We start from the raw sequence: 15,856 nt of genomic DNA, 5'->3' as shown, positions 1-15,856 counted from the left end.
CCATTCCACTTATTCCGCTTCAGCCATTACCACGAGCCTGTCCTCCCCAATTAAGATGCCACCAACCTCCTGTGGTTATATAGTTTCACACGCCCACACAGGTAAATCCAGTCTCTTTGAATAGGCAAAGCTCTATTGCAGGTGCAGGACAGCAGGGTGGTAAATACTTTTGGAGCGTGACACTCACAGTGGCATGTGAGACAGTCTGGAGTCTGAGACGGACAGAGGCCTCACTCACTCACACTCACACGCCACACACCACACACACACACTCCCCCCTACCTCATCTCTCAGGGACCTGCCGACTGCACGCAGAGAGAGGGAAAGGGAGGGCAGGAGTCCAAACTCAACGAAAGAGGGAGGCAGAGAGTGACAGCAGGGAGGAAGGAGTGAGGCGAGGAGAGATGGAGGGAGCAGCGGAAGACAGAACCCAGTTATAATAGCTTGCGTAGGCTGACACATCTGAATGTATTTTACAGCCTGCAGCTGGAGTCAAGCCACACATCTTAACACCGCTTATGAAAAAAATGGAAAAAACATATTTTGTTCGCTATGTTTCTTAATCTGTTCAGCAGCCGAAAGCCAACCCCCCTGTTGATGCTGCTGGCCGGATGCTATATTTATCCCCCTAGCCTAGCACTCCAACCCAACGTAAGAGCCCAAAATTACACCTTTATTTAGACTAGACTTGTTCCCTCTGGAGGAGAGGAAGAGGAGGGAGCGGAGAGGAGGAGAGCCAGAGGAGATGTAGTGTGACCTGGGTTGTTAACCACCACTGCAGGGCTGGCAGGGCACAGTGGTACCGACACCCTCTCCTCCGCCACCTCCCTCCTCATCTCTCGCTTGGCCTCTGCCTCCGACTGCTAGACCATCACAGCTACTATACTCCGTAACTGCAAGTGGCCCCAGTCAGCGACAGCCTCCCATTGGCTCGTCCCGACCTTCAGTCTCTCCCCATTGATGTAAACAGCTGTTAGTGCTGTTTTCTGTATGGTGTTGTGTTCTCTTTTCTGGACCAGACGGATCGTTTTGTGTACAGACATACACCTTGGGCCTAGTGGGGCTCAGTGGTTGGTTTACACAGTCTGGCATAGATCATGAAGATTGTGTAAGTGTGTGTGGTGCAATGTGCACCCTTGGTTCGCAGGATTGCTCATCCTCCAAATTCTAACCTCCTCCACTTTCCTGTCTCTCTCCAGCTGAAAGACGTCTTGCTATAAGGCCAAATGTACAGACCATAGAGTTTATTCAGGACACAACTGTAACATAAACATTCCTCTGGACTCCAATATGCACCTATGATTGGCCGAGGTGAGAGTTAACGTTGTTAACGTTGACCAATGGACTTTTATAAGAGGGCAGTTACAGACAGACACAGACATTTCACATTGCCCGCCCGGGAGACACACGGATATGTGAACTTGTAAAGTGAAGTTGCAGTCAGGTACACATTGAGCTCCTTAATGTTGCACAAATCCCCCCGAAAATAGATTCCCCGATTTGTCCAATGCACCAGACGTTTGTTGCTACTGTTCAATTACCAAGAACATACTCCTTGTCTGTCTGGAGTTGATTTAGTAAAGACTAACAAGCTTAGCCGCAATTCTTTTTTAAAAACGTTTATTCCCCCGGATGAGTGTGTTTTTAATCACAGACGGGGCCAAACACAGGTTTGAGGCCTAACTTCTCCATAAGTATCACTTCTGAGGCAATACCAGAGGTGGAGAATAGTGAAATTAACATCAGACAGGACCGGTGTTATGGTCTCTCTCTCGAGGCCCCCTAGTTGTGTGGTGTGTGCCTTGTTATTGCCATTGGTTGACTTCGGACCATGTCCTACCCAGTAAAAACACTCCACTCAGAACTCAGAGCTCTGGAACTCTGAGACATAACTGAGACAGGTTCATTTTGAGTTCTTGTTTGGAACTGGTCTGTTCGTGGGTGAAACGGCTGGTAGGGGTTTAGGGTTGACCTTTAGGGTTGAGCATGTATTTGTCTCTCTTTGCTTGATGGTCCTGTCAGAGTTAATGGTACGTTTGCTCTAGTCACACTGATTAAACTACACTATACCCAGATAGCACATAAAAACTTCAGACAACCATATTGTCTTAGAGCTTGGTGAGAGCGTGGTTGACCTATGGTTATTTGCGTATTATATTCTCAAATTGTTCAAGGAACGTTATAAAACTTTTCCATAAAAAACACCAAGAAACGTAAGAACGTTCCAAGAATGTTTTTTTAAAAACACATATACATTCCGTTCTCCACTCAACAAAACTCTCTCTATCCTCTGTTAAGTGTGTTCAGATGGTTGGCCGTGCCAGTAATAGGCCACATGATCTTAATGATAACTTGTTTCCTTTGAAATGGGTCTGTTTCAACAGACTAAAAGAACAGCTTTGTATGTCTAAAAAACTATGCATGCTAGCTCCCTTCTAGGAACAGTGACTACTTCCATGGATAAAAACCAGAAAGATCATAGGGTCAAAATCTCACTGATGCCGTGTCCACAATAAAAAAAACATGGGTTTTCATGTATTAACTGCCTAAGGAATATGAATTGGCTATCTGTGCTGCAGTAAAGCAAAAAAGTGCTTTGTTATTTAAAAGTGTAGGAAAGGTTATTTAAAAAACCTCCCAAATAACAATAATTCCAATTCTGCAGAGTTTCAAAAACTTTCAAGGAACCAGAGTAAAAGGTCTCAAGAACCTCCACTTGCAATCTACAAATAAACGTTCCCAAAACACGTGTGTGTATATATTTACAGTTGACAGTGGGAAGTTTACTACACCTTAACCAAAACATTTACAACTCAGTTTTTCACAATTCCTGACATTAATTACTAGCAAAAATAAACTGGACTTAGGTCAGTAGATCACCACTTTATTTTAGAATGGGTGAAATGTCCGAATAAATAGAGAGAATTATTATGTTATTCATCACTATTCCAGTGGCGTCAGAAGTTTACATTACACTCAATTGAGATAGTTTGGTGAGCATTGCCCTTTAAAATTGTTTAGCTGGGTCAAACGGTTGCTGGTAGCCTTCCACAAGCTTCCCACAATAAGTTGGAGTGAATTTTGTCCCATTCCTCCCTGACAGAGCTGGTGTAACGAGTCAGGTTTGTAGCCTCCTTGCTCACACACGCGTTTTTAGGTGCTGCCCACAAATTTTCTATAGGATTGAGGTCAGGGCTTTGATGATGTCACTCCAATACCTTGACTTTGTTGTCCTTAAGCCATTTTGCCAACTCTTCGATCTGACGAGTCCGGTTTCTGGTCTCTCTCAGGGTGATAGTCCGATTCGTGGTTTATCATCGAAGGAATGAGCTTACAGCCGAAGGCTGTACTCTGGAGGGGGATCGATTTTTGGAGGTGGAAATGGGTCCGTAAATTTGGTCTGGGGCGGTGTGTCACAGCATCATCCGGACTGAGCTTGTTGTCATTGCAGCAATCGTCAGAACGCTGTGCGTTACAGGAAGAAGACATCCTCCTCCCTTATGTGCCACCCTTCCTGCAAAGGCTTACATTCGCTGAACATGACCCTGCCAGCATGACAATGCCAACCAGCCATAGCTTCTCGTCTGTGCGTGGATTCTGCAAGACAGAATGTCAGTGTTCTGCCATGCCAGTCGAAGAGGCCTGGATCTCAATCCCATTGAGCACGTCTGGGACCGTGGATCGGGGGTGAGGCTAGGGTCATTCCCCAGAAATGTTCGGAACGTTGCAGGGCCTTGTGTGCAAGAGTGGGGTATACAGATCTCACAGCAAGAACTTGGCAAATCTGGTGAGCAAGTCATGAGGAGGAGAATGCCACTGGCAGTTACTTAAACACAGCTGGTGGCCACAACCAGATTAACTTGGACTGTTGTACTTTTGATTTGACCGCCCCCTTTGTTCAGACACATTAATTCAATTTCTGTTACGTCCAATGTGTGTCGTTTTATGTCTCAGTTGTTGAAGTCTTGTTATGTTCATAACAAATATTTAGCAGATGTTAAGGTTGCTGAAAATAAACACAGTTGACAGTTGAGAAGACATTTATTTTTTGCAGAGTTTATATACAACACAACAACAGTACCATTCAAAGTCTCAGAGTATTTTAACAAGCCCCCCTCCATAGAGTTGTGTTATTAATCATTTATTTTTACCAGGACAGTACCAATCAAATATTAGAACACACCTTACTCATTCAAGCGTGTTATTCTATATGTTTTTCTATTTTATACATTGTAGATTATGTGAAGACTTCAAAAAACTATAAAATTTAAGCCACATAGGGACTCGCCAGTTAAATAAAATGTTCAAAAAAATAAATCACGTGGATATTCATGTCTGAGCTGTCATCAAGGCAAAGGGTGGCTACTTTGAAGAATCTCAAATAATTAAAATATGTTTGATTTGTTTAAAGTTTGTTTGGTTACTACATGATTCCATATGGGGTATTTCATAGTTTTGATGTCTTCACTATTATTCTACAATGTAGTAAAAATAAGGAAAAACCCTGGAAAGTAGTAGGTGTGTCCAAACTTTTGACTGGACTACTATATATAACCAGTCATATATATAGCGGTATGTACATAAATGCACAATACATAGGACATTACTGTCCTGTCTATACAGTATATACAACATCCTCATTCATTGAGTCATTTGATGCATCTAACTACTTTGTCATGTTTTAGAAATGTGAGTGCTACATCCTATTACTCACCTGTATGTGACAACAGACAGCACATAGCATCCGTGACCATAGACTACGTTACCCCACACACACCAAAACATGGATGACCCAGTTAATTAGGAAGTGGCCTTTCATGATAAAAGCTAACTTCTCACATTTACCGTTATTGTGCTGGTGGTCAGGGAGAGTATCGCTCTCCTCTAAACCCTCCCCCTGTCACTATCACCTGTTGCCTTACAGCGGTGTTACAGAGCAACCCAGAGTGGAACGAGTCACACATGAGAGGAGGGATCTCAAGCACGACGACTATGACACATCTTTGACCTTTGTTAAGGAAGACCACTGAAAAGGGGGCCAATGAAGATATGAGCATTATGTCGGTATCACTCAATACATTTAGTATATATTTTTTTATTCTATTAGGCCAGAAGACGTCTAACACCTAAAGTTACATTTAATAGGATATACTAATTGAATTGAATTGAATTGGATATTGAATTGGATTCTAACCAACTCCAAGGAGAGACTCACCGGGTTGTGTTACCCCCAGGTTTTACACCATGGACAGACAAGTGACCTTGAGGAGAACTGAATATGTTTAGACGATGATGATTCACGTTGAAGAAAAATAGATAATATTTTCTTTCACGCTTCTTTGGACGTGCTAGACACAGCAGAGGGGCATGTGGGTTCTTCTACCATGCATCCCTCCCTCCCTCCATCCCTCCCTCTTTCATGTTTCTCTACTGTGGTGTCGTATTACCAGACACGGTCATACTTTCCCCGTGCACCATCTGAACTTTCCCTTGGGTCTTCACCAGGGTGATGGTCATCAGTTAGTGTGTCTGATGTTAGACTACCGTACCTATAGAGCAGACTACAAAGAACCCTTAAAGAGACACAGACACTGTTTTTATTGGTTTTAGCAGAATATTCCATGAGGTTCAGATGGGGATGGATGTCTGTGGGGTCAGAGTTTGTGGTGAGTTTTTTTGAAGGTTTGGCTGAGGTTCGGAGGAAAGTGAAGTGCTGCAGGGTTACTCATCCTCACATCTGGCACTCTCCTCACACAATTACTGCCCACACACACACACATGCACGCACGCACACACACACAAGCGAGTGCACACACAGAAGCATGTGCACACACACAGACGCATGCATGAGCAAGCACACACGCACATACACAAAGACGCCACATGCACTCACACACACTCCACACACACACACACACAGAGACGCATGCATGAACAAGCACACACGCATATACACTCAGAAAAGTTCCTCATACACACCCTCCAACTCCTTACACACACACTCTCCATAATCTCCTCTCAGAATTCACACCCCAAAAAACTAATCAGTAAGTTGCTGCATTCCACACAACATCATGGGACGGCTATATATCTCAGAAATGACACCCTCTCTCTGTGTCAACTCCATGGTGCTGGCTGGGGCACTGATAGACTACTGTGCTGTGTGTGTGTGTGTGTGGTTAGCTAGAGTGGCATAGCACGGCTATGCCACTCTAGCTACACTCAAATAAACTACACTCAAATAAATCATTACTGTGTGTGTGTGTGTGTGTATACATATATATAGATATATATATGTGTGTGTTGTAATATATATATATATATATTATATATAGTATATGTGTGTGTGTGTGTGTTCCGCTCTTGCTCAGTGTTTCTCACCTAAATGCTGGTAAGAAATTCATGGCATTCCCATGGTCCTTTGTTTACATAATGTCACACAGCTGGACATACATATCTAGGTTATTAGGACAAGCAAGGGGCCAGGAATGAACTTTGAACTCTGAAAATCGCACCTACTTAACTGTGTCAATGCAAAAACAAAACTCCTCGTGGTCACAGAGGGAGATAAAGCTGTACTTTACTACAGGGAGAGGACGGGTGTCGAGGGGAAAAGGGAGAAGGGAGAAGGGAGGAGAGGAGTGATTCTGGGTGTGGAACAAACTGCCATCCTATCAAGGGGGAGTAGCAAGTTGTGGTGTTTTGATCAAGATCCAGCAGACGTCGGAAAAAAGAGGGGATAGAGAGACAGAGAGAAAGAGTAGAGCGAGAGCGAGAGACAGAGAGAGAGAGAGAGAGAGAGAGAGAGAGAGAGAGAGAGAGAGAGAGAGAGAGAGAGAGAGAGCGAGAGAAGAAGCGAGAGAGAGAGAGAGAGAGAAATACTTCCACCCACCTAACAGGGAGACACACTCATAAACAGCGGAGACACAGAGAGGGACTCAGAACTGCTGGAGGAGCACAGAGAGAGCACAAGGTGTCAGAGAGAGAGAGGAACACTTGACTTGAACACTAGAACACTTGAGTGTCTTCACTAACATAAGTATTATACTAACACAGACACACACAGTGTACCTTAACACACAGACACAAACAGTGTACCATAACACACAGACACACACAGTGTACCTTAACACAGACACACACACAATGTGCCTTCATTGAGGAGAAGTCTCACACTGACACACACTGAGTGATTAGCCTACACCTGAGAGCAGAGATATTTTACTTCAGAAAGAGGAGTCTTGCACACAGACCCTCTCTCACTCATACAGTACCTGTGCCCATCCTGAGAAGGGATATTGTACTCCAGAGAGAAGTGAGGAGGAAGGAGAAGMGGAGTTGATGGATGCCTTTTGTGAACTCAGTGGCCTGGATCCTCTATGGGTGAGTGCATGATGGACCTCATGTTCAAAAGTTCACTTGTTTGAGCAAGTACCGGTAGTCAACTGTTTGAAATCTATTTAGAATACAGTGCCTTCAGAAAGTATTTACACCCCTTGACTTTACATTTTTTATATGTTACAAAGTGGGATTAAAATGGATTTAATTGTCATTTTTGGTCAACGATCTACACAAAATACTATGAAATGTGGAAGTGGAAGAAACATTTTTAATCAATGTTAGAATTTATGACAAATAAAACCTTTTTGCATAAGTCTTCAAGCTCTGTCAAGTAGGTTGTTGATCATTGCTAAAAAGCCATTTTCAAGTCTGCCATAGATTTTCAACCCGATTTAAGTCAAAATTGTAACTAGGCCACTAAGGAAAATTCAATGTCATCTTGGTAAGCAACTCCAGTGTAGATTTGGCCTTGTGTTTTAGGTTATTGTCCTGTTGAAAGGTGCCGTTGTCTCCCAGTGTCTGTTGGGAAGCAACTGAACCAGGTTTTCCTCTAGGATGTTTCCTGTGCTTAGCTTTATTCCATTTATTTTTCCTAAAAAAAACTCCCTAGTCCTTGCCGATGACAAGCATCCCCATAACATGATGCAGCCAAACTTGTAGGATGCATTTGCAGTTTGTTTTTGGTTGTGTTCAGATTATTTTTGTGACCAATAGATATCAATGGTAAATAATGTATTTGTCATTTGGACTCCCGGTTTGGACTTTTACAGTAAATAACAATGGAAAATGTGGATGCTACCATGATTACGGATAATCCTGAATGAATCATGAATAATGATGAGTGAGAAAGTTACAGAGGCATACATATATACCCCCCCAAAAATGCTAACCTTCCCTGTTATTGGTAATGGTGAGAGGTTAGCAATAGAGGTCTTCACAGGTCCAAAACATTGGACTCATTCCAAAATGGACCTGGGATTTACCACCCATATCCGATATGCATAAATACAGATCCGTTCCGAAGTGACCGAGGATAACTAGACCCTTTACGTATAGACCTGGTATAATCCTGAACAGGTCCGATCCGAGTGATGGGAGCAGCAGAAGTCCTTTGTTAAGCTACTTTATTAACCAGAGCTGATAAAGTGCGAGAGGAGGGCGAGAGAGGTGCCACTCTACTAGGCAGGGGAGGGGCCTTACTGTGAGCGAGTGACACAGGGTGCAGGGAGTGAGAGACGAGTGACAAACAACCAACCAACAAGCCGAGTCGCACTATAGTAGACTAATAGCTGCCATAGCTATTTATCATCAAACATGATGACGTAGTCCTGTCTTGACTGCATCAAACCGGGAGAAGCTATTAAAGCTAACTAACTTTAGCTAGCTAGGCTAATGAGGCTGCAGTGCATGTGCTTTCTCATTCTCAGTTACAAATAACACAACACTCATTCACAATACTAAGCAGAAGTCTACATGTTGGCTCTTGGTCGTTGTAGCATATCCTTCTCCTTTAACTTTTAATTCCATCATTTTAATTCCATCTTCCATTAATTAGATATCTCCTAACTTTTGCCACACACAGAGGCTCTATTACTGTGGCCATTGCCGCTTTGCTGACTTATGACTGGCCAACAACAACAGGCTACCCGCTCTCTCTCTCTCTCACTCTCACTCACTCTCTCACTCTCTCTCATACACCTACCCGAAACCCGTGACAATCATATCAGAGCCGACCCAGACCCGTGACATTATTTAGAATTCTGGATCCGGACCCGCTCGGGTCAGTATTTGGATACAGGTGGATAGCATGTCTTGGGAGTATGATCTTTGGGGTATGATCTAAAACTTCAAGTTCCTTGGTGTGCAAATCACTGACAACCTGAAATGGTCCATACACACAGACAGTGTGGTGAAGAAAGCGCAACAACCTCAGGAGGCTGAAGAAATTCTACAGATGTACCATTGAGAGCCTCTGTCGGGCTGTATCACCGCATGGTACGGCAATTGCTCCGTCCGCAACTGTATGGCTCTCCAGAGGGTGGTGCGTCACACCTAACGCATCACCGGGGCACACTACCTGCCCTCCAGGACATCTACAGCCCTCTGTGTCACAAGAAGGCAAGAAGATCATCTAGGACCTCAGCCATCCGAGCCACGGCCTGTTCACCCCGCTACCATCTAGAAGGCGAGGTCAGTACAGGTACATTAAAGCTGGGACCAAGAGACTGAAAAACAGCTTCTATCTCCAGGCCATCAGACTGTTAAATAGTCACAACTAGCCGGCTCACACCGGTACTCTACTTTGCACCTTGAGACAGTTGCTCTATGTACATAGTGCTGCCATATGTATATAGTCATTGAATCCTATATAACTACTGCTGTACACACCTTTTCTGTTATATACTGTCCATAGGTCTATACACACCATTTGGACTCTGACATTGCTCGTTCTGAATATTTGGGGATTTGTGTGTATTGTTTTGTGCTGTTAGGTATTACTGTACTGTTGGAGCTAGAAACATAAGCATTTCCACACCATCCAACACCTTTGGGATGAATTGGAACGCTGACTGTGAGCAAGGCATAATCGCCCACACAGCTGACCTCACTAATGCTCTTGTGGTTGAATGGAAGCAAGTCCCCGCAGCAATGTTCCAACATCTAGTGGAAAGCCTCCCAGAAGAGTAATGAATGTATAGAATGTCATTGTATGCCGTAGCGTTAAGATTTCCCTTCACTGGAACTAAGGGGCTAGCCAGAACCATGAAAATCAGCCCAGACAATTATTCCTCCTCCACCAAAATTTACAGTTGGTACTATGCAGTGGGGCAGGTAGCGTTCTCCTGGCATCTGCCAAACCCAGATTCGTCCGTTACACTGCCAGATGGTGAAGCGTGATTCATCACTCAAGAGAATGCGTTTCCACTGCTCCAGAGTCCAATGTTGGCTTACTTTCCACCACTCCAGCCGACGCTTGGCATTGRGCATGGTGATCTTAGGGTTGTGTGCGGCTGCTCGGCCATGGAAACCCATTTCACGAAGCTGGGTTTGGCAGATGCCAGGAGAACGCTACCTGCCGACGAACAGTTGACGTTGCTTCCAGAGGCAGTTTGGAACTCGGTAGTGAGTGTTGCAACTGAGGACAGAGGATTTTTATGCTCTACATGCTGCAGCACTCAGCGGTCCCGTTCTGTGAGCTTGTGTGGCCTATCACTTCACGGCTGATGAGCCGTTCCTAGCCTGTTCCTAGACGTTTCCACTTCACAATAACAGCACTTACAGTTGGCAGCTCTAGCAGGGCAGAAATGTTATGAACTGACTTGTTGGACGGTGCCACATGGGACAGTCACTGAGCTCTTCAGTAAGGCCATTCTACTGCCAATGTTTGTCTATGGAGATTGCATGGCTGTGTGCTTGATTTTATACACCTGTCAGCAACGGGTGTGGCTGAAATAGCCAAATCCACTAATTTGAAGCGATGTCCACATGCTTTTGTATATATAGTGTGTCATGCAATTATTGTGGCAGGACTATGTATTGTTCTGCAGGGATAAATGCATCTTGGCAGAGTAGTGTGTACTGTGTAGGATTGTCTGTTTTACTAACGTCCTGCCAATTTTCTATAAGGTGCTCATTGGTGGTTGACTTTATTGTCCAGAAAGAGTTCAGTTCAAACTGTCCCAGCATGCACACGTTGACACATTTAAACCTACAGGGCGTAGAGTAAGTTCAGAGTTCAGGCATACGTTTCCGAAAGTTTACATTCAAAGTTAGGTTACTGAAGACTTTCCAGGTKGACTTCTCTGCGGTACAAGGAAGGTACAGTTGCACAGTATGCATTGACCTTTCTCAAATTACATTAGAGCCATAGGCACCTATGTAAGTGCACTTAGGGCACATAGGCAGACAGGAATAATCCTCGCCAAGAGAGACCTTAGGCTACGAGGTTCCAATATCCACACTAGCATTCCACTTAATGAAGAAAGCAATGTATTGGACATGCATTCTAATCTAAGTAGAATGATGGCATGGYTAGTGACACCACGCTGAGCACGAGAATTGYAGTCTCAAAGAGCGTAAGCATCCTATGTGATGCTACCGTAGGTAATGRCAGGATATCTGGGAATATCAAGTTCAGCAATGCATGTGAATCAATCAGTATGTGGACAGCTGCCGGTAATCCCTAATAGTACGCATAGGAGCAAAGCTCCACATTCTGTATCTTGATTAAAAAAATGTGAGAATGGCCCATATCCAGCTAGAAAGCCATTAGTCAAATCCCCTGTCCTCTCTCTCTCTCTCTCTCTCTCTCTCTCTCTATCCCCCCCACCTCTTTCTCTATCACTCAGACCTGCTACTCACATGCCAGCCTTATTCAGACACACATGTGAACTATCGTTGATGTAAGTGCACTTTTATTCGAAAATGTGAGACTGTCATTGATCCGGGAAGAAAGGTATCAGTCAATCGCCTGTCATCACTCGCTCTCTTTCTCTGTGCCTCTCTCGCTCTCTCCCTGTGTCATTCTCTCTATTCCCCCTCTCTCTTTCTTTCTCTCTTTCACACACCTGATATTCACATATCAGTTTCATTCAGGAATAGACATGCAAACACTAATTGAGATTTCATCCATAGAACAGTCTGCTACTTCTAGAACAATCTGCTACCAAGTAACATGCCATAACCGTTATATTGCCAACAAAGCCAGAAAAAACATGGCCATTATCAGTCGATGTACCTTCAGAGCTCACCAATCTAYCTGTATACAAAGGTGGCCGACCTAATCTTGTGCCAGCAGCCTCTTTAACAAAGTTTCCAACGTGGGACAAGACATACAACTGAATGTTGTGAATGGGAGAACTCTGGAACATTCAAATGAAACATTTACAGGTGATGAAACATAGAACACATAACAGATATGTAGTAATTGTATGGCAACGTATGTCCCTGGGCCCGGGGCCCTAACCCTTCAGAGTAGTGCGGCTACATCAAAACCATAATCTTACTTTGGTAACAGTTCTAGTCAAACAGCTGAAAGGTGAAAAGATAATTATTTCATCCCCTATCAATCAAATGTTATTATCTTGRGTTGTGGATAATGACAATTTGACGTAGAGAATCCTGCATTCAGCAAGAGAGGTGTGGTACAGACAACACCTACTCTGCAAACTGGAGGGATTGTACTGAAACCCTGCAATTCAACATGTTTTGAAAAGATTATTTTAAATCAAAACTACTCTGCAATTTGGGAGACGTGACAAAGGCAGTGATGAACAGTCCTTTCGAGACAATTACAACATTCTCTAAATGACAATGAACAGGTCCAACTTAGCTAACACCTACACTCCATATGCCAAATGGGTGAGATCTTTGGACACATTTATGCTTGCAGTGACGTAAAGTATACAGTGAAGAATTGAATGATATCAAAAAGGAATCAGAATGTATCATTTCTCTCAGATAACTGAAAGGTGCACAACACAGTCCATGCAGGCTCTCTCTCCTCAGTTCACATCACTACGTTTGATAGGTAAAAATAGACCTGGCATTTCCATCCAAACCAAGGCCTGGAAGAAGCTGTAGCCAATTCAGAAAACGCTGAGCAAGGTGACCAAGAAAAAGCTTTTGAGTTTGTTTGACAACTTACGGTTCTTATATAAAAGTGGGAAAGTGTTTGTTCGCAGGCCTAAATTGACAACAGGAGCCAAGGGGAGACTGTGAAAAAGACTCCCACTCATTGAGTCAATAGCCATCTAGCACTTCAGAAGAATACCTGTTACACGGAGAAAATAGTCAGTAGGTGGATGAATTTCCTCACACAGGATCTGGAGTATTTTATGTAGTAGGAGCAGAATCGCCTCTTGTGGGATAGTAAATAAACTGAAATGAATAACACATTTGTTACAGTATAGTACACATTTGGTGTTGCTGTTACGTAATGACCCAACATGCAGCTGTTATGAATTGTGGTCACTCTCCTTTATGCCCTTGGGAGTCTGCCTTGCCCCGCTGCTACAAGCTGCTGTGTGTGTGTGTGTGTGTGTGTGTGTGTGTGTGTGTGTGTGTGTGTGTGTGTGTGTGTGTGTGTGTGTGTGTGTGTGTGTGTGTGTGTGTGTGTGTGTGTGTGTGTGTGTGTGTGTGTGTGTGTGTGTGTGTGTGTGTGTGTGTGGATTCACAATGCTGCATTGCCGCCGCTCAACAAGTCCAGCCGACCGTAGTAGTTAAACCCACTTCCTCTCGCGACCTCTAGCTCTCCAAACTGCAGACTGCAGCCAGGCACCAGCCCTCGTTAGAGGGCTTAGAGGTGATAAACAGGGAGAGGTGAGAGTACAACAGAGCACTTAGAGGCTAGAGTATTTTGGTGCTTTTACAGTCAGACTTCCTTCCTTTTCAGCCACCGTCGGCTGCAGGCTTGCATGATGCAATCTCGCAATGTGGATTTGGCAACTTCGGCCAACAGTACACACTTCGGTCGGCACAAACGAATAGATCCCACTGTCGTCTAAGTGGGTTTGTATCGTCATCATGTACTGTAATATTTTGACTGACTTCGCCCTTCCAAAGGGGAAAGTTTTTACCGTGCTGGAGCCGTGGGTTAAAATATTCCAGGACTGACTCAGCTCTATAGAAAAAAGACAAAAAACTCCCAAGCTCCAACCATCCAACCAACGCACACAGATTATGTTGACTTGCTGTGGTTTCACTCTCCATTGCCTAGATACACAGACCGGGACATTATACTGTAGCCAGCGTCCAGTTTCTCTGGACTGGACTCAGCACAGCATCAAGCAGTTCATTTGACAATCCTTGCCCTCAATAATCTGTCACTAGGCTAATACCTGACAGGAGTAAACTGTTAGACTGATATATCAAATTGACGTTCCTCAATTTGACAGTACAGTAGGCAAAGCTTGGTTGAGTTGTATTTATTTGAACACAGCCAATTTAGAGAAATTCTGTACCTAAAATGAACTCATGAGAACAATGAACAATACACCATTTCATAAATGTAAATCTGTATTGAGTCAAGAAAGAAATGATTTCTTCTCAGTGCAGAGAATGGTGCAGAAACCTACTCCTCCACTCTCTACCATCCTAATTTTAAACTGCATATTAACGGGTCTATCTTTGTCTCTTCCAGGACTGGAATCGAACATGGTACACAGACAAACCGGACCTGACAGAGTGCTTCCAGAACACGGTGCTGGTCTGGTTCCCGTGCATCTACCTCTGGCTGTTGGCGCCCTTCTACGCCCTCAAACTCTACTGCCATGACTGTGGACGCATCCGAATCTCCACTCTCTGCACCGCCAAGACGGTGAGCCAACCCATAGAATCCCAATATGGTCAACGGTCGGTCCAATGATCACAGAACAGTGACTTGAATTGTCCATTCTAGTCATTCTATCTCTATGAGCCAAACCAGCCTGAGTTTATAAGCACATCCAGTGACCTGCAGATGCAGGGTACAAAAAGTAAAGTCTGAAAGAAAAATAGATACCCAGTAACACACACTGTTGGATGCTCCTGTTGTTATTCGGTGCAACGTTTCAACCCGAAAGTACACCAGCCTGCACCAACCAGTCCTGAGCCTTAAGACCAGCCTTAAACCAAACCGCAAGTGTTCGAGTGCCACGACATATCTGCCATGAAATAATATGAGTGTGAAGTACTGTGAAACCAAGCACCACATGGTGAGTGTTTATACAGGGCTGCCCGGGGACAAGTTCATGCCTTAGCGAGCAAGAGGAAGGGATATCAGCGGGAAAAGCCTTGAAGGTTTAGAGAGTAATCAAGAAAGCATGGAGAGTTTACAGGACGAACGCAAGAGTTTATAGGATGGCATACATGGTGGCATCCAAGAGGGTTACATGTACATTTAAATGTCTTGGTCCCATCTCACTTTCCACTGTTATGTTTCATGTGGTTGTACTTCAGTCTGTATAAAGTATATAAAATACTAACAATATGGAGACATGCGGCTTGACAATATGGATTGAGAGGTCCAGAGTCTCTTGAGAGTCCAGATTGTCATTTAGGTGCTAAAGATGCATGTTTCTGGTTTCCCCAGTAACCAAAACGTTTGAATAATTACAATGACAGTACTGTAGACTCACTCTGCTTCCCTCCCTGTGTCTGTCCATCCTCCAGGTGCTGGGGTTCCTCCTGGCCTCATTTGGCTTCGTGGAGTTCTTCTACATTCTTCTGGAGAGGAGTCATGAAATCCAAAACCACATGGTCTTCCTCTCAGTCCCATCATACGCAGCTTGACTGTGGTAAGTACTGTAACCATCAGCCAATGTCTTTGTCTCAGCTTCTTTCTTTCTTCTTTCACGATTGCTCTCTCTCTCTATCTACTGTTTATGTCTCAGTATCTGCTGTTGACTTCTCTTCCCTGACAGTAGATCCTGGGGAGTGCTTTTCCCCCCTACCTTTATTTAAGCAGGTGAAATACATTATATATATTTTAATGCACCCCCAGGATCTGCTGTCAAGGAAGAGAAGTCAAGAGGCG

General features: G+C 44.0%; 1 protein-coding gene across 1 annotated transcript; it reads left to right on the top strand.

Annotated features, from left to right (window-relative positions):
• The first annotated feature begins 6,777 nt into the window (after window positions 1–6,777).
• LOC112076995 (multidrug resistance-associated protein 1-like) lies at window positions 6,778–15,613 on the top strand. Its single transcript, XM_024143608.2, has 3 exons — window positions 6,778–7,383; window positions 14,483–14,659; window positions 15,493–15,613. The coding sequence occupies exons 1-3, from the start codon at window positions 7,342–7,344 to the stop codon at window positions 15,610–15,612; spliced, it is 339 nt and encodes a 112-aa protein (XP_023999376.1). The 5' UTR covers window positions 6,778–7,341; the 3' UTR covers window position 15,613.
• Window positions 15,614–15,856: the final 243 nt, after the last annotated feature.

The sequence above is a fragment of the Salvelinus sp. IW2-2015 genome, unplaced genomic scaffold (genome assembly GCF_002910315.2).
Source record: "Salvelinus sp. IW2-2015 unplaced genomic scaffold, ASM291031v2 Un_scaffold4187, whole genome shotgun sequence".
Taxonomy (NCBI): domain Eukaryota; kingdom Metazoa; phylum Chordata; class Actinopteri; order Salmoniformes; family Salmonidae; genus Salvelinus; species Salvelinus sp. IW2-2015.
This window is presented reverse-complemented; position numbering and strand designations above follow the sequence as displayed.

Bases quoted from the DNA above. Each gene is read 5' to 3' on its own strand.
- LOC112076995 (XM_024143608.2), top strand. From the start codon at position 7,342: ATGGATGCCTTTTGTGAACTCAGTGGCCTGGATCCTCTATGG. The intron at 7,384-14,482 runs GTGAGTGCATGA...TGTCTCTTCCAG, and splicing joins GTGGCCTGGATCCTCTATGG to GACTGGAATCGAACATGGTA. The intron at 14,660-15,492 runs GTGAGCCAACCC...TCCATCCTCCAG, and splicing joins CTCTCTGCACCGCCAAGACG to GTGCTGGGGTTCCTCCTGGC.